Source organism: Nycticebus coucang, chromosome 14, assembly GCF_027406575.1.
Source record: "Nycticebus coucang isolate mNycCou1 chromosome 14, mNycCou1.pri, whole genome shotgun sequence".
Classification (NCBI taxonomy): domain Eukaryota; kingdom Metazoa; phylum Chordata; class Mammalia; order Primates; family Lorisidae; genus Nycticebus; species Nycticebus coucang.
This window is the reverse complement of record NC_069793.1, coordinates 49204131-49221879: the sequence shown is the minus strand read 5'-3', so window position 1 is coordinate 49221879 and position 17749 is coordinate 49204131. Positions and strand designations below refer to the sequence as shown.

Genomic DNA, 17749 nt, shown 5'->3' with positions numbered 1-17749 from the left:
GTTGGGGGGACCTGTTTGGTCACAAATTTAGTTATGGCCCTATTCATTCATCCATGGGAAGTCACCTCATTCCTTTGTGTGTCAGTCATTCACATATTTTAAACTCACTCACTCACTTGCTCTCTTGTGATGACCATCACTGGTTCACTCTACAAAGTCATTCCTTCATCCTGTGCCTGTTGTGAAGCAGGGGAGAGATGGGTCTCTTGAGAGTCAGGCACTGCTGGATTTGAACTCAGATCCTCTGCCTGTGATCTTTGGCATGTTACTCTGGGGAACTCACTTAGCTTCTCAGAAGTGAAGTTCTTGGTCAGTAAGTTGGGCCTAATACCATCTACCTCACGTGAATAATATGATGCTTGGCACCCAGTAGGCACTGAAGAAATAGTAGCTATTATGATTATGGCAGGTACAATGCTAATCGCTGGGACTTTGAAAATGAATGGAAGGTTAGTACCTGGTGGAGAAGAGAGACCTGGCATGACACAGAGGGGCTGGCTTGATCAGAAGTATGGCAAAGTGCACAGTGCAGAGAAGTTGGGTGCTCCTGGAGCATGAGTTCTCACAACCTTTCCATTTGACAGATGACAAAACCAAGACTTGGAGATGACTGTGTTCCCATGTAGAGCTTGGATTCAAACCCACATCTGGCTGATTCTAAACCCCTACTCTTTACTCTGCTACTCTGGGGAAAACTGGCCCTTCTGACATAGGGAATACAGGGGATGGCTCCTTGGGAACCAAGCCCTTTGTGCTGGCCAAGGCAGGAGACAGACATGGGCACCTGCCAAGCTGGGTTGGAGGGTACAAGATGTCAACACCTGTACAGACCTCTCAGCAAGAGTCTGAAAGGTCTTGCAAGGCTCCATTCTTTGTTCTCAGAGCTGTCCTGTGGAGGTCTAGTTCATCCTGGCCTTAGCCTTGCCGCTGCCATGTTCCCCTGGGTCAGTAACAGATGTCCTAAACAGACACTCACCTTCATTCTCCAGCTCTGTGCTGGATTCTGGAGGGGAGAAACAAGCAGACGTGCTCCCCGCTTCCTGGGATGGCCAAAGGGGGAGAGGCCCAGCAGTACGGACAATGGGAAGGTCTGACCCCCAACAGGCAAAGGCCACAGACAAGAGGCCCCACCTCTGCTGGAGTGCTGGTGTAGGCAGCACCAAGAGGGCAGTAAGCTGGGTACAGCAGGGCCTGGGAGGAGCTCCCAGGCAAACCAGGAGAAAGCAGTCACGAATATAGCAGAGGGAGAGGGACTCCATGGCTAGAGAGTCAGCCTGTGAGGCTCTAAGTCTTTTAGAATCTCGGTGTTCAGTGAATTGGGGGAGCCCCAAGGAGAAGGCAGTATTCTCTGGACCCCAGTTGGGAGGACACCAGAGGAAGAGAAGGGTGGGCCGGGGAGGGAGTGAAGGCCCCAGAGCCACATAGTCCAATGAAAGCAGATGAATCAGCTCTGTTAGGTGGAGAGGCCCGTGCTGCCTTCCTGTGGGCCTGGAGCAGGAAAGGTGGACTGGCATTATGCGGGGAGACTGCAGTTCTGGCATTATGAGGGGAGACTCCCTTGGGGGAGGCCGAAAGAGGACTAGGGGGCAAGTCCCTTCTTCTCTCTGAACCTTGGCTTTCTTTTCTGCTAAATGAGACTAATTAATACCTTCTTGCGGGCCGCTTTGGTGATTCAGCAACATGGATGACGTTAAGCACAGGCCTTTGGGCCTTCATGGAGGAAGCGCTCTCCCTGGGTCTGTTTCCCTTTCCTCCTCCCTGGCCTGTGTGTCTGCACCTTCCCAAACTGGTCTTCCCAAACCCAGCACTGCTCCCAAAGGACCTGGGTATCAGGGATTTTAAGTGGCCCTGGCAGAGCTGCAAGTGTTCTCAGTGGCTAAAGGAAGGTGAAGGTACTGCGACTGTAGGGACTTGGGGAGAATGGGGCCAGGCCAGGATGACGTTGTGGGGGAGTACTGCTGGGGACTGTGGTCTAGGTGAAGGACAGGGGATGTGGGGTCAGGAACCTACAGGTCTATGGCCACAAGCTGTGGTGGGCACTCAAAGATAATCTACCAGATGTTCTAGTAACTGCCTTGCAGCTCAGGACCAGAGACAATCTCGCTTTCCAAAGACTGTCATTTTATTTTATTCCCATCCCCTCCCTTTTGTTTTATTTTTTCAAATAAGGAGTTAGTTCATCCTGTGCTGGAGCCAAAGGGAGAGTTTAATGAAAATCAATAGAGAAATTAAAGCAGGGAGAGGGGAGGAGGAGTCAATTTCAAGTCCAAGAATAAAATCCCTGGGGGGAAAGGCTGGAGAAATTGCTGCAGCTCCCTCCTCCTCCCCCAGTTTCCTGGGGCAGCTTCTTGGCATCAATATGCCCTGAGATCTGAAGAGCTGGGCCGGATGAGAGACCGAGATGGGGAGGCCTGGACCCAGTTCTTGAAATCTTAGAGACCTTGGAAAGGCGGGAGTAGGCTGCAAGCAAAGTGGTGGGGAGTCTCTCTCCACTGCTGGCTCCCTGTGCAATTGCAGATAGTCAGAAATAGTTTAGTTTTGCAAACCAACCAACCAAACTTCAACCAGTTTTTCTCATTTGCTTCTCACAGTCATTTTGTAAGGAAGTCAGAGAGAGATGGGCACTCCATCCCATTGTACAGAAAAGTAAGTTGAGGCTGGAGAGTTTGGATGCTGGGAGGGACAGAGCTTGGGCTGAGAACCCTGTTTATACTCCCATTCATAGATGTCTCTCCCCCACCTCATTAATGGAAAGGTGTCATGGTGTTTAGACTCCAGGAGCAGGCAGTTACTTTATCTTGCTAGATTTAATTCTAATATGTAAGTGAGGCTGGGTGGGGAGAGAGGGACTATGAGTGCTAGGCAGAAAATCTTTGCTTAATTTGACTTGCAGCCCCTCCTTACCTAGGAGTGGCTGCAGGAGAGAGGGAGAAAGAGAATTCCTCGGATTGGAGGTCTCAGATCCTTCCTACCCCTTTTGGAGCTAACCCCTTCCTCACAACACCTAGGATTTATTAGCTTTCCCCCACTCACACCCCTAGTCACTGGCCTTCAACTGCCCTGGGGACTGGCTAAGGCTTTGCAGAAGCCCTAGGGTCCCAGGTCTGCTGTCTGTGCTGTGACTCTGGCTGACAGGTGGAGAAGGGTAGAGACTGGTATTGTCACTCTCCAGCCTTGCGAAGGGGTGAGGTCTGTGACTGAGTCTTCTCAGAGGAAGTGTGCCTTGTTCACTGCCACACACGTCAAGGCTCCTCTCCCTCTGCTTGCAGGGTAGGGATGAGGGTGCTTAAGGATGCTAGGATGCCAGAGGCAGGAACACAGATGCAGACTCTCCTCACGAGGATCCAGGCTGAGATTAAGGGCCAATACTGTCCAGACTGAAGGAAGGCCCTGCTGGCTTGGGGACTGAACCATACCTGCCAGGTCCAACCTGAATTTGGACAAGGGATGGGATCGCCGGGCAGTCTGGTGCAAAAGAGCAGCCGCAGGCTTGCAGGAGCAGGCGCCATCCTCAGACTCAGCGGGACCCCATGTGCTGTGCAACAGCGGCCCCTGGTGGACAAAAGCACCAGTGGCAGCTCCACCGGACCGCTGGGGCTGCCTTCTCATGGAGCTGCTGAGCTGCTGGGCTGGGGGCCCAGGAACCGCAGTGGGGTTGTGTGTGTGCGTGTGAGTGTGTGTGTATTGAGAGGGAAGGATTTGCAAATTCAGGGCACTGAAGGCTTCTTTTCACTGTGCCAGCCTCCTCCAGAAGGAGGATATAGACAAATTTTAGAATCCAATAGGTGTCCAACTCTAAGGCTTCCCTGGAGAGTCTGTCCTGTAGCTTCTTGGAGTGGAAACCTTCCTAGGTATCCTAGTTGTCACTATGCAATATCCAACCCCCTCAGCCTGGCCCTGAAGGTGCCCTCTGAGCAAGTTGCCTCCACACGGTGCCCCTTTGATAAACCTGGGTTAAATGCCTCGCTTCACCGCTTACCCACTGTGTCTGAGCCCTGTTTCATCATAGGTGAAAGTGGAGCAATAATCTCTGCATTGCAGACTATGGAGACAAAAATGCTTCCTTGCCCTGGAGCCTCTGCCTGTGGGGTGTCCTGATCCGAGTATCCCGCCTGCACTGTCAACGCAGCTCAGATGCCTCCTTCTCTGGCCCTTCTTCCAATTGCTCTCCTCTCTTCTCAGTGCTCACACAGGGCACATGCAGTGCTGCACCCAGAGTGTGTCCCAGGCTGCATGGCCTTGGGACTCTGGCTGGGCTTCCCCACAGAGACACTATCTCGCCCACCCTTTAGCCCATCAGGGAAGGGGCTGGCATGCACAGGTGAGAGTGTTTGGTGTAGGACCAAATCGGTACTATTTGAAGCATTTTGGTGAATTCTTCCCCTATTGTAGGTGAGAGGTCCAGAGGCACACCCCGCCACCTCCCACCCCGACATTTCTGTGATCAGCCACATGGCTGATTACAGTGAAGAATGTCCGACTTCATTCAAAACACCCTGGCAGGCTGCTGGGAGCAGTTGCAGACCCTAGCATGGGTTGGGAGCAGGAGGAGTGTACACATTGTAAATCCTGGGATTTACTCTCTTGCACCACTCAGTTCAGTCCTAGTAATTTGCACCAGCTTATCCTCTCTCCCTCTCTGCACTTCCTCCTAAGGCCCTGAGACCAAGTTCTAAGGTCACAAACAGACTTTTGCGAGGTTGGTGGGCCAAGATGAGCTCTGGGAGTCAGAGAATAAAGAGAGGTCAGATGAATAAAGGCACTGGAGACTGGCTGTGCCTCCTGGGTAGAGCCCGCCGGGCTGGGCATCAGTGGAGAGACCTTCAGATCAGGTGTTTCTTTGCTGTTGATTTGCTGAGTGAGGGACCACAAGGAACTTTTCTAATCCCTATGAACTTCAGTTTTCTCATGTGGTGAAAGTGCCTGTTCTGCTGATATGTGGCATAGGAAATAATTTGGGGATGCGCTATTGTGAACACAAGTTAGAAGGTGTTGGTGAGCTGGCTGGGCTGGGAATTCTGGCGCCTGTTCCCTGGGGTTGTGTGTATTTGGGGGTGGTGATCCTACAGGGGTTGTTAGAGGTGAACTGGGCTCTCTGTCCCCCTGTGAATTCCTAGATGGATCCCTGTGTTTGAAAGCCCACTGTGTGTGTGTGTGTGTGTGTGTGTGTGTGTGTGTTGGGGGGTGAGAGAGGCAGTGGGCTTTTCCACAGGGTAAAATCTTAATGTGCATTTCCCAGCTAGCTCCAAAGAAGCTGAAGAGAGAAAATTAATCAAAAGTTAGATGTAAACAGGATATTGGTGTTGGGGAGAAGGGACACTATGGCCACGGGGAAGCCAGAGTTGCTCAGGGCATGGGACAAGGTGCAGAGGTGGCACTTGCAGACACCACCACTGGCTTTACCTGGGCTTCTGGAATGGGGCACGTGCTAGTTGGAGGGGGGCAGGGGAAAGGGGTTTCTGGGGCAGGGAAGGAATTGGAGGGTGATAGGAGGGTTAGGATTGGGATGAGGGGACGAGTCTGGCAGTAACAGCACGACACTGACAGCAGGCTAGCCCTCAAATCGTAGAACTGGAGCTGGCATTGGCCCTTGGCTGCAAGACGTAAGTCTTCTCATCACCCACAGAGACAGAGAGAGACAAGGAAAGGGAAAGGGAAGGGAGATGAGAAAGAGGGAGAGGTACAGAATGAAGAGGGCAGGAGGGGAGAGGGAAAAACACACACCTGGCAGTTTCCAAAGGAGTATTCCATTTTCTCTCTGGGCTACTTCAAAATTACAGATCAAGCTGTTTGTAGATTTTTGATGATAACAGCTTTCACATCCTCTGCTTATGACCTACTTGAGTGTGTAGTCGTATCTTATGATGGTTTTAATTTTTAGCTTCCTGATTAGTTATTGTTTGTGAACACTTTTTCATATGCTTATGGCCATTTGGTTATCTTTTGTGAGATGTTGGTCAGAGTCTTTTGTCCATTTTAAAAACATTGAGTTGTCTTTTCTCATTGATTTATAAACTTTGAAAATTATATTCCACACACATGTACACACACATACATCCACACACCAAGGGTGCCCCAAAAGTGTATACACATTTTAAGGAAGGAAAAATCTGTATTAAAAGTGAAATACTCAAGTCAGGTTTGGCTTCTGCAATTACAAGAGGTGAGCCAATGTGACCTGTATTCAACTTTTGTTATTGGTAGATATTGAATACTACAATTTTAATACAATTTTCTTTCTCTCTTAAAATGTGTATACATTTCTTGGGTACTTTCTGTATACACAGAAAATTAAGTTCATGAACTCATCCTAGAAAAAGTGCTACATACCTCAATCCTGAGTATCACTATGGTCATCTTTGAAGGATTCCCCTTGGCCATCTGGGAGAAAACCTGTGGTTTGCTTCTTAATGGTCTTTTCACAGGTAGAAGTTCTTAATTTTGTTACAGTCCAATTTATTGATCTTTTCTTTTGTAGATAGTACTGCTTGTGTCCATTTAAGAAATCATTGTGTTCTCCAAAATCATGGAGATATTCTCCTATTTTTTCTTGTAGGAGCTTTGTTATTTTACCTTTCACATTTTGGCTTATGCTTCATGTCAGATTAATTTTTTAATGGTGTTCAAGTTTTGATTTTTTTCCATACGGATACCTAATTGAGCTAGAACCATTTATTGAAAAGACTATGCCTTTATTACCGAATTGAAAGGGATGCCTTTTTTGTAAGTAACATAGTTATGTATGCATGAATCTGTTTCTGGATTTCTTTTTTCTATTCCAGAAGTCTTTTTGTTCCATCCTGGTGCCAATATGGCATTGAGTCCTTCTAGTCTGATACATTTTTTTTTTTTTTTGACAGAGTTTCACTATGTCGCCCTGGGTAGAGTGCTGTGGCATCACAGCTCACAGCAACCTCAAACTCTTGGGCTTAAGTGATTCTCTTGCCTCAACCTCCCAAGTAGCTGGGACCTCAGACAGGTGCCACAACACCCAGCTATATTTTTTTTGTTGTCATTGTCGTTTAGCAGACTCAGGCTGGGTTTGAACCTGCCAGCTCTGATGTATGTGGCTGGCACTGTACCTACTGAGCTACGGGCATTTGGTAGCATAAATTTTCCAACTTTTTTCTTTTTAAAGATTATCACAGTAATTATCTTTTTCTTTGCATTTCTATATATATTTTAAAATCAGCTTGTCAATGTCCACAAAAACACCTGCTGATATTTTGATTGGATTTCTTTAAGTTTAAAGATAATTTTGTGGATAATTGACATTTTCCATCAATAAACATAGTGTATCTCTCTACTTAATATTGACTATCTTTAATTTCTCTCAGCAAAGTTTTGAGTTTTCAGAGTTGATATCTTGTATATCTTATTTTAAATGTATTTTCCTGTATATGTTTTTTGGCTAACATAAGTGATATTTAAATTTTTTTTTTAATTTTCTAACTGTTGTTACTAATACATAGAAAGTGCAATTTTTATCCTGTACCCATGAGCTGGCCAAATTTACCTATTGGTTTTAATAGTGTATAGATTCTTTTGTGTTTTCTATGTAAACAACTATGTCATGTGTAAATAATGACAATTTTGCTTCTTCTGTTCCGATCATTTTACCTCTTTATTTTTTTCTTGTCTATTACATTGTTCAGTACAATGTTAAATAGGAGTAATAATAATGGATATCATTACTAATGTTGGGCAGAATGCTATCTATATTTTATTCACTATTTCATTGTTAAGTATTGTTTTGCCCAGGAGTTCCACAAAGACCAGGTTGCCTAACAAGTTACATTTAAAGAAGAGTCCTTTTATTGACGAGCCCATTGGCGACTGCCTCAGAGTCCCAACATGGGATTTCTGACAGCAGCCCCGAGTGCTTAAGGGGTCGGGTTTTTAAGGCCTGATCTGCATCCTGGTTGGCACACAGGCTGTCCAGGTTCATCTGGGAAAGGTAGCAAGGAAGCATTATACAGAAGCAGAATTTTGCAGTTAGTCAGTCATACATCATATATCTTTGTTCTAATATTTTTCCCCTATGCATCTTAGTTTCAGTACTTTCCCCCCATACATCTTAGCTTCAGTACTTTCCCAACCTGATATTGTTTAAAGGTCAGTTCAGAGACAGTTGGTGCCCCCTGGTTCGTTTCCCAGGGAGTTAGCCAAGTAAGAAACTGGGAGTAAACTAGAAGCAAGAAATTAATTAGTACTTTTTCATTTATCTTGGTGGTGCACTAGACTTATTTCATTTCTTTTTTTTTTTTTTTTTGAAAGCTTGCACTTTAGAAATTTGCCAGGAGTTAACTGGTATTTTTCCAGTATAGCCTAGGCCTGACACCTTTCTGTCTTAGCCTAGGTCCACTAGGCCTAACAGTATGATATCATGATCATTTTAAGGATTAGAAAACTGAGACTCAGAAAAGGAGAGAAACTTGTCCATTTTACCAACCAGCCCAGGCTTTTCTCATTCTGAAGCTTGTGCCATTTCTTTGTATTACAGGCACCTCTGTAACAGTGGTGCTCAACCCAAAATGTCCATTCGACTTACTTACTTACTTACTAGAACATTGCCAAGGTTCTACCAATTAAATTCACATTTCTGGTGGTGAATCCTGGATATTAGTGCTTTTAAAATGTTCCTGGATGATTCTCAGCATCTAGGACCCAGGCTGAGAACTACTGATCTAGAAGCTCTTGGGGTACAATTTGGATCCCAGCTGTGCTTAGTAGAGCTTTGCTGCAAAGTTGATATTTTAGGACCAGCACATGTCCTAAACCTAAGGGAAACCCACCCCCAGATGCCTTCAGAGCATCTCTTTGAAAATCTGCTATGAGGAAACTCATTTAACAGGAAAATTATTTACTTAAGAATTTACTACATCAAGTATTAATTGATTCAATTCATGATTTCTCTCCATCTTGGTAACTCACTTCTGCTTTCCCTGACTACACATCTGCCTGCTACCTCACTGACTTGCCTGCCAAACTAGTTGTATAACCCCTTTCATCCATTGTTTAAATCCCTGCTACATATTAATATTTCTGTTCATCCACTTTGGCATTTAGCTCTTAAACTAAGGTTCTTGTTTGAAATAGCAAGAGGTCGAGTGAGGTCTGGGATATATGAGTTTAAGGGAGGATAGTATTATCCTTCTGGTGGCCTTTTTTACTATAGTTTCTGTGGCTTTCTACTGAGCTGTCAGCCCTACTACCACTCCCTAAAACAAACACCTCAGTTTATAAGGGGAGTCTTTAATCTCCTGAATTCTTCACAGACTTTATTCTGTGTTCTTGTCTGTTTTATACCCTTCATTTGGATTCTTCTTCCCCATGGGTTCATTTATTCCACCAAATGTTTACCCCATGCCTTGGCTCTTCGCTTACCTTTCCTTCCTTGGGCACGACCCTGCCTCCCCTCTCTGACTATCACCGAATTTCCCTTCTGACTATACCCTAGACCAGGGGTTCTCAAACATTTTAAACAGGGGGCCAGTTCACTGTCCCTCAGGCCATTGGCGGGCCGGACTATAGTTTAAAAAACTATGAACAAATTCCTATGCACACTGCACATATCTTATTTTGAAGTAAAAAAAAAAACAGAACAGGAACAAATACAATCACACCGCCGCATGTGGCCCAGGGGCCATAGTTTGAGAACCCCTGCAACAGACCCACCGTGGCTAGACCCTTAAGCAGGATTCCAATTGCCCTGTGATTCCCATTTATTTTGAGTTTTCAGACACCTTTAGTTGCCTGAGTGGACAGAAAGGTGGAAAAAATTGGGGGATCTTTAGGTCATTTTCTCCCTCATGTGGTGAAGTTTTCACTGCATTCACATGATTCTGTTTAATCGTTACAATCCAGCAACCAACTCCTCTGCCTTTTCCTAAAAACTAAACCACAAAAAGCAACAAAAACTCCCCCACAGGCTCAGCACCTGTAGCACAGTGGTTACGGTGCCGGCCACATACACTGAGGGTGGCAGGTTTGAACCTGCCCTGGGCCAGCTAAAGCAACAATGACAACTGCAACCGAAATATAGCCAGGCATCATGGCAGGTGCCTGTAGTCCCAGCTACTTGGGAGGCTGAGGCAACAGAATTACTTAAGCCCAAGAGTTTGAGGTTGCTGTGAGCTGTGACGTAATAGCACTCTAACGCGGGTGACATAATAAGACTCTGTCTCAAAAAAAAAAAAAACAAAACAAAACCCCCCAAAACTCCTCCACAAAACAAAACTAAACTAGAAGAACAGTACGAGTGACACATGTTATATACCTTTGTATGCTGGCTGTGTCCCTCAGATGTCTGCATAAAAGCTACCACTGATGTTTTTCTAACTATCAGTAGGAGAATATTGTTCATAATCTGACATGTTGTTTACGGTACAACATGCTCCTCACTGCGTGGGTTCTGCTATGGTTTGATTGTGTGTTGGGAACTTAATCCCCAGTGCAACAGTGTTGGGATGTGGGCCTACAAAAAAGGCGATTAGGTCATGAGGACTCTGCCCTTTGGAAAGGATGAATGTCATTAGTGCAGGAGTGAGTGAGTTATCTCTAGAGTGGGCTCCTGATAAGAAGATGAATCCCCTCCCTCTCCTTCATGCATGCTGGCCTGTCCTTCTGCCTTCACTGTGGGATAACTCAGCGAGAAGTCCCCTGCTAGATGTGGGTCCCTTGGCCTTGGACTTCCCAGCCTCTAGAACTGTGAGTAATAAATCTGTTGTTTATAAATAACCCAGTTTCAGAGAATTTTGTTCTAGCAGCACAAAATAGACTCAATTTCTGTGCTGCTTCTCCCCCTCCCCAGGGAGACTCTCAGCATTTGCCAGCTCACTCTCTGTCCAGACTCCAGGTGCATCAGCCCTGCTGCCCAGATGCTGACCGGACCAGACCATCCTCATCACTGCTTGCTTGCTCTCCCATTAGGAAATCTGGCCTCTGGCCAAGGCCCCTCCCATTCCATGTAAAAGCTAATTATCTGTAAGTGCTTCCAGCAGCAATTTCTTTAGGGAGGTGAAAGTGCTTGATTAGAGTGTTTTCTTGGCATCATTAAGTTTATAACTGGGAATGGGAAGTGACTGGTTTGCAGATGGAGACTTTCCTCAAGTGGGACCTGTGTTTGAGGAAGCTGGCCTCAAGCTGGACTACTCCTGGGCTCATCACAAGGAGCTGAGCAGAGCAGCCCCTCTTGACCTGACCCTGTCACCAACATCTTCCTTCTGTCCTGCCCAGAGGCCCCTCCAAAGGAGGCACAGGAAAAGGAGTGGAGAGATCAGGATTAGAGTCCTGTCCCAGGCATTAACTTGCTGTGTGGCCTGAGCAGTCTCTTCCTCTCCATGGGCGTTCATTTCCTCATCACTCAGCCCATACTTTGTGGGTTGACTGCTGAGAGAGAATTGGGTGCAGGAGCTGCCCTGAGTGGCTCACACTTGGTGGTGTGTTTGTGTCTGTGTGCATGTAACCGGATGGGATCACCCAGTGTGATATGCACTCTAGATGAGGTCAGACAGAAGAAGTATGGCAGTGGGGAGGACAGAGACCACCTCTGTCTTGGGGAGAGGGGTGTGTGTTCACAGAGGAGGTGGCATCTGACCTGGGCCTGAGAGGGGAATTAGGAGTGAAAATTGGGAAGACGATCACTTCAGCATCAAGTGAATTGGGTTTGAAGTATATGTGCAACATTCAAGCAGATTATTTCTGGATGAAATATAAAATCATCCAATAGCACTTTGGGAAGTAAATATGGATCTTGGGAAAGAGGGCTGGGTTTGGGGGTTGTGCTGAGCCACTGAAACCACTTGGATTTGGGTGCCTTGTCTGATAGGGCACAAAGTGGGCTGGCAGCAAAGCCTGGCATATGCCAGTGTAGATGGCTGCAGAGGAGGACAGGCTGAGAAAGCAAAGGATTAGAAGTAGCTAGCTAGAGAGGGAGGATCCCAAAGTGTACTGTCACCAAGTCCCAGAGGAGAGTGGACAAAGGCCGAGAGAATTCTCAGCAGGAGCAGGGCTTACTGAGAGGCCGAGGGGGAGAGGGGCTGAGAGGCAGGGTTTGCTCCCAACAGTTTCCCAAATCCTTTGGAAGCATGTAATTTCTCTCTTCCTCCCACCCCTTTCCCCCCACTCTCCATCTCAGCCTCTCAATATTTTGTTTCTGTCTGCCTTTGTCTCTCCATTTCTGCCTAATTCCTGATTCATCTCTGTGTCAGTGCCCAAGTCTGCAGTGTGGGTGCTCTGGAAATGTTTGTTGAACTATAGAAATCCAGGGATAGTATGGCTTTCCTTGCTTTTTCCTTTTGGGAGTTGGTAATTGTGTGTGCTATTGTTTGTGGTCAGGAATGAAAACAGAATCCCTCCCATTTTCAAAACTCCAGTTCTGGCCAGCATGATCAGACGATGTCACACAAGTGGGCCCCAATTTAAAAGTGTGTGCAGACAGGAGCTCCAGGGAGCAGCTGTGACAGAAGACTGGGCAGACAGAAGTGGGTGAGCTAGGACTCTGGGGCCCACAGCTAGGGTGGATGACTGCAAGCTGCCAGGTGGGAGAGGGGGAGAAGGATGGGGCCACCACGTGGTAGGCAGTCTCTCATTTAAGATTTTGAATATCCTCTGAGGTTGATATTTTTATCCCCATTATAGAAAGAAAAACAACCCCATATGAGACTGGCATTATTATATCCATTTAGGCTCAAAGTAGGTAAGGAAATTATTTCATTAATAAGGGACAGAGGCAGGACCTGGGTAGGCCTGACTTCAATGGCTGTGCATGTTAGTAAACTGTAAGAGTTGGCACAGGAGCTGGAAAGCCTAGAGCCCACAGGCGTGGGGCCTTTCAGTGGCCTCCCACTGTGCTGAGCTGGGCCGGGTTGGAGCTGCTGAGATGGTGGTTGATACCAAGATCAACTTGGGTAGGAAGCAGCCTGCTGGCAACAGGCTAAGTGACAGGTTGACAGCATCAGCATCAAAGGTCAGGGAAATGTGGCCTATGAAAAGCTACCAAATAGAAAAGTGAGCAAAAACATATGAACAGGAAATTTATAGCAGAGGAAATCTAATCTACAAAAAACAAAAGCCCAAACTAAATCCCAGCAAAACAAAATGATGTAAAAAAGATTCTCAACCTCATTAGTAAGGGAGACATACCTTTTAAAATATAATTTTTGCACCTACTGAATTGGCAAAAATTTAAAAATCTGACAATATCAATATAAATTAATATATTGCTGGTGGGAGTATAAATTGCTGGAACCATGTTGCAAAACAATTTGGCAATACCAGTAAATGTAAAGGTATGCAAACACTGTGCCCCAGGAATTCCACTCCTAGACTGATACTTTTGGAAAAGCTGGCATACGTTCCCCAGAAGACATTTAGAAGAATATTTATAGCAGCGCTGTCTATAACAGCAGAGACTGGGAAACCACTCAACACCCACAGACAAGAGGATGCAGAGGTAGATTGCAATTGATTTGTTCAATGAAATACCACATGACAGGGAAAAGAAATGGACTCTAGCCACATGCAGCAACAGGAAGGAGTTTCATAAACATAATGCTGACTGCAGGAAAACAAGGAAATTGCTGTAAACAATATGATACCACTTATGTCAAGTACAAAACCTTGTAAAACCAAACAATATGTACAGGCACTAAATCTCAAAAGAAAATAAGGAAATAAGAACCACAAAACTCAGAGTAATGGCCCATCCTGCATGGGAAAGTAAAAATACTAGATTTAGAAAAGCAGGCAAGGTGACTTCTTTTTCTTTTCAGATTTCTTTTAGAATTTCTGGATATCAGGCATATACATATACACATGTAGGTGTTCATTTTATTATTGTTCATACTTTATACATTTGGCAAATTTTCTCTCTTTGGAAGGGATGATTTGTTTCATAACCAATAAATTACCAAAAGAGATCGGAAGCCTATAAAAGAAGTTAGAAGGAAAGCAAGACAGGAAGCAATTGGTGACTGTGTAGACAGGATGCCACAGATCCTCTGGGAAACCCAAGGGCAGCAAAGGAATCGGGGCCCATATCAGGCTGGGAGTGCTTTCCTGTGGTCAAGAATCTGTGGGATATATGTCCTCACGTTAGCTATCTGTCCAGTACTGTCTTCTCCTTGTAATTGCCTTCACTCACAATATTCCCTCCATCAGCAGTGCCATTCCTCTGCCTTCCCTTGTCTGAAGTGTGTCCTCAAGTCGTAGGTCAGAGTTTACTTTCTTGCATTCATTTTCCATTTACTGAAAGCGTATACGTTGTGCCAGGCCTGGAGTATCCAAGAGTGAACAAGTTGTGGTCCCCAGGCTTGCCAAAGTGTCAGGGAAGCAGGGGGACCAGACAGAGGCTCACACTATGGTTGTGCTCCTCCAAATCTCTGGTGCATGCAGGTCAGCTGTGCACCTGTTAATCAGCAGATTCCCAGGCCTCCCCAGATTTTCATGGGGTAGGTCTGTGTGGGGCACAGGCATCTGCTCTTAAGAAACTCTCCCTGAATTTGATGCAACTGGTCCGCAGGCCTCACTTGAAGAATCAGGGCCCATCAGTGTGCTAAATGCTGTGACGGTGGCAGAAGTGCATGGGTGCCCCAAGGAGACACCGTCTTTGCTGAGGTGTGGGCCTAAATCAAGGGCAGCTTCCAGGAGGCCTTGCTGTAGAGCTTCCTCGTGGGAAGTCACAGTCCCCACTTTGAGAGGCCTGGATGCAGTATGTGCTTAGAAAGTTTTACTCAGTGGGTTTGCAGAGCCGAATTCTGGACTGGGGAGTGGCCTGGAGCCAGTCCTTGGGTGGCACCAGGCCCTGGGACCATCAAGTCGTTGGCCTCTCTGTGTGTTCATTTTGGCCTGTCTCCATGTGCACATTGGTAACTAGGGCAGGATGCTGGTTTGAGTTTGACCAGTGTTCCCACCTGAGTTGGGGACCAGGGTAGCATCTGCAACTACGATTAAGGAGACTGGAGTGATTGAGACATTCCCCATTAGAGATTCTGTAGCTTCTTAGAAAAGGGCTTGATTGGTGCTGAAAGGAGGAAAACGAAAAAGGCCAGGAAGGCTGAGAGCCTTCCTATGTTGGCAATAGGGGTGCTCCCTGTTTCTAGGCCCAGAGCAGCCCCCCTTCTCTTCCCTGGGCCCAAATGAGGCCCCTCTCTGAGGGCCTGTTAGTGAAACACCTGGCATGAATCCAGTCCTGCCAGCGGCTGCCCAGCAGCTGTTTTTTCCCTTTTATTACGCACATCCAGGTGAATTTTATTGCAGACAGTTCCCTGGGCTCCTGTTTCCACATTTGTCTCCTTTGAGTCTGAGATTGCCAAAGGCTTTCAAAGCTAATGGACTTTACAGTTCCCAAGAGCGGTTTAAGGGAGGCACAGAACTCAGAGGTGGTAATTAGTCAGACAAAACACCCTGGAGACCCACTGGAGCTGAGTGGCAAGAAGAGGCAGGGACAGAAGCCCGAGCCTCAGCACAGGCTACCCCTCACTGTTCCCTACCTCCCACTCCTAACCAGGGAAGGACTTCTTGGTGCTTGGTGGCAGGGTCCTCAGGCAGGCTGGTGCCTGGGAGTGTCCAGGGGCTGCAATAGTACCTCTGTGCTAACCTTGACAAGTTACTGCCCACTTTCTCCAACAGTTCTCATGTACTGACCCCTTGATTGAGGCTGAGGGCTGAGCTTAGGTGCCATTCTCAGGAAGCAGCGTAACATCCTGTTCAAAATCTGGGCTTTAAGGCCAGGTGTGGTGGCTCACACCTGTAATCTTAGCACTGAGGGAGGCTGAGGAGGGTGGATCACCTGAACTCAGGAGTTCAAGACCAGCCTGAGCAAAGCCTGACCCAACCTCTACTAAAAATAGAAAAACTAGCCAGGGCTTGTGACAGGTGCCTGTAGTCCCAGCTACTCAGGAGGCTGAGGCAAGAGCATTGCTTGAACCCAAGAGTTTGAGGTTGCTATGGATGAGCTCACAGCACTCTGTCTACACAGGATGACAGAGTAAAACTCTGTCTCCAAAAAACAAACAAACAAAAAAAAAAACCCTGGGCTTTAAAGCCAGACCCATTCAGGTTCTAATCCCAAACCAACTACTTTTAAAGTTTGTGATCTAGAGAAAGTCAGTGGAACTTTCTCTGTCTCGGTTTCCTCATCCATAGAATAGGGATAAATAATCCTGACCTCAGAAGCTTATTATAAGGAGTAGATGGAGTAATAACGTATGTACTCTACTTAGAGTGGTGCCTGGCACGTTGTAAGCGCTCAGTAAGCACTCAATTTGCATGCCGAGAGCAGGCCTGATCGCTGCTGGGAAGCTGACGTCCTTATCTGGCATTCGTGTCCCACCAGGCTTGCTCCTCACTGGTAAGGCACCAAGAGCAAGGCTTGTAGGGAAGCAGCCCCCTGTCTGTGGTGGGGGATGGTGGAGGACAAGACAGGGAAAGGAAGACTGAACCCAGCCTGTTGCCAAATCCAAGGAAGGGAGGAGGGAGCCAGCATTTCCTGAGCATCTCTTCTGGATCGGGCATTGCCTGCTTTGTCTCTTTAATCCCCCAATACCCTCTTAATGGAAGCAGAATCTCAAAGAGGTGAAGTGACTGATGGCAAGTCAGATAGCAAGGAAAGTGGGGCTAGACATTTCTAAGTGGCTGCTCTTTCTATTACCTTTTGCTGTGGTAGATGACCAGGGTCCAGCTTCTGGATATTTGACTTGATGTCTGCTATCCAGAAAGCCTATGGGAGGTCACTGACCTGTGCTGGACTCAAAGGAGAGCCTCCCAGGTGCTATGGTTTGGATCATTCTGGAGGCCTTGTCACCTGGTTGTCCATGGCTCCACACTGGACCCTGGGCTGTTCTGGGAAGCCAGCGAAGGAGGTCTCGATCTGTCTCACTAACATCATGAGCAGTGATGCCCTCCCCCATGCACAGGGAAGCTCCTTCTCTCATCTGCAGGTGGACGGCGTTTTGTGCTTGGCTGACATCCTGACCGATGATAGCCACTCAGAGGCCACGCGGGCTGAGGCTGCTGCAGTGGTGGCTCAGGTCACCTCCCCACATCTGCCCTTCACTCAACACCTCAGTAGCTTCCTGGAGAGCATGGAGGAGATTGTGACAGCCCTCATCAGTGAGTCACTCTGGGTGGTGAGGCCCTGGCTGAGAGGGCCTGGCCACTGTTGGTCGCAGGAAGAGCCGGGAAGGCCTTCCTGTCCACTTTTCACAGTACCCCAGCTATCTCTTGCATCCCTGCTGAAACTTGCTGAAATCCCACTGTTAATGAATCAAAATTGGGTTTTGAAGAGCTCTACTGTCACGTTTAATTTCCTATTAAAAGCATGCAGCCCCCAAAGAAGCAGCTTGAGTTATGGATGATGTGGCCTTTCAGAAGGGAGTCCAGGACAAACCCTGGGAGGAATGGGGCCTTGTCATTTTTAGGATCAGATCCTGGGCCTGAGAGACTCTGATAGGCTTTGTTCCTTACGTCTCAATCATTGTACCCAATGAGTGTGGCAGTGATGATCAGGGCAAATGGCTTCTTGGACAGAAATCCCACCAGCAACCTCACATCATGGGGCCTTGAAAGTACTGACTCTTCCAGATTCCCCTAGTCAGACACATGTGCTCCTGGCAGGAGTGTCATAGCCCTTATCTAGAATATGCTCTCCTCCTAGCTTTCCTTTGCTAAATTGGGGAAATGAGAAGGACTAATCTGGATACAATGCTCAGGGAACTTGTTTTACAAATCACCTCCTTTATTTTAT

General features: G+C 46.9%; 1 protein-coding gene across 5 annotated transcripts in view; it reads left to right on the top strand.

The window, feature by feature from the left end:
- INSC (INSC spindle orientation adaptor protein) overlaps positions 1-17749 on the top strand; it is a 133621-nt gene that overhangs the window by 88279 nt on the left and 27593 nt on the right. For all 5 annotated transcript variants that reach the window (XM_053562570.1, XM_053562571.1, XM_053562572.1 and 2 more), the window contains one exon: positions 16944-17115. In XM_053562570.1, the coding sequence (XP_053418545.1) occupies positions 16944-17115 (172 nt within the window). The remainder of the gene's footprint in view (positions 1-16943; positions 17116-17749) is intronic.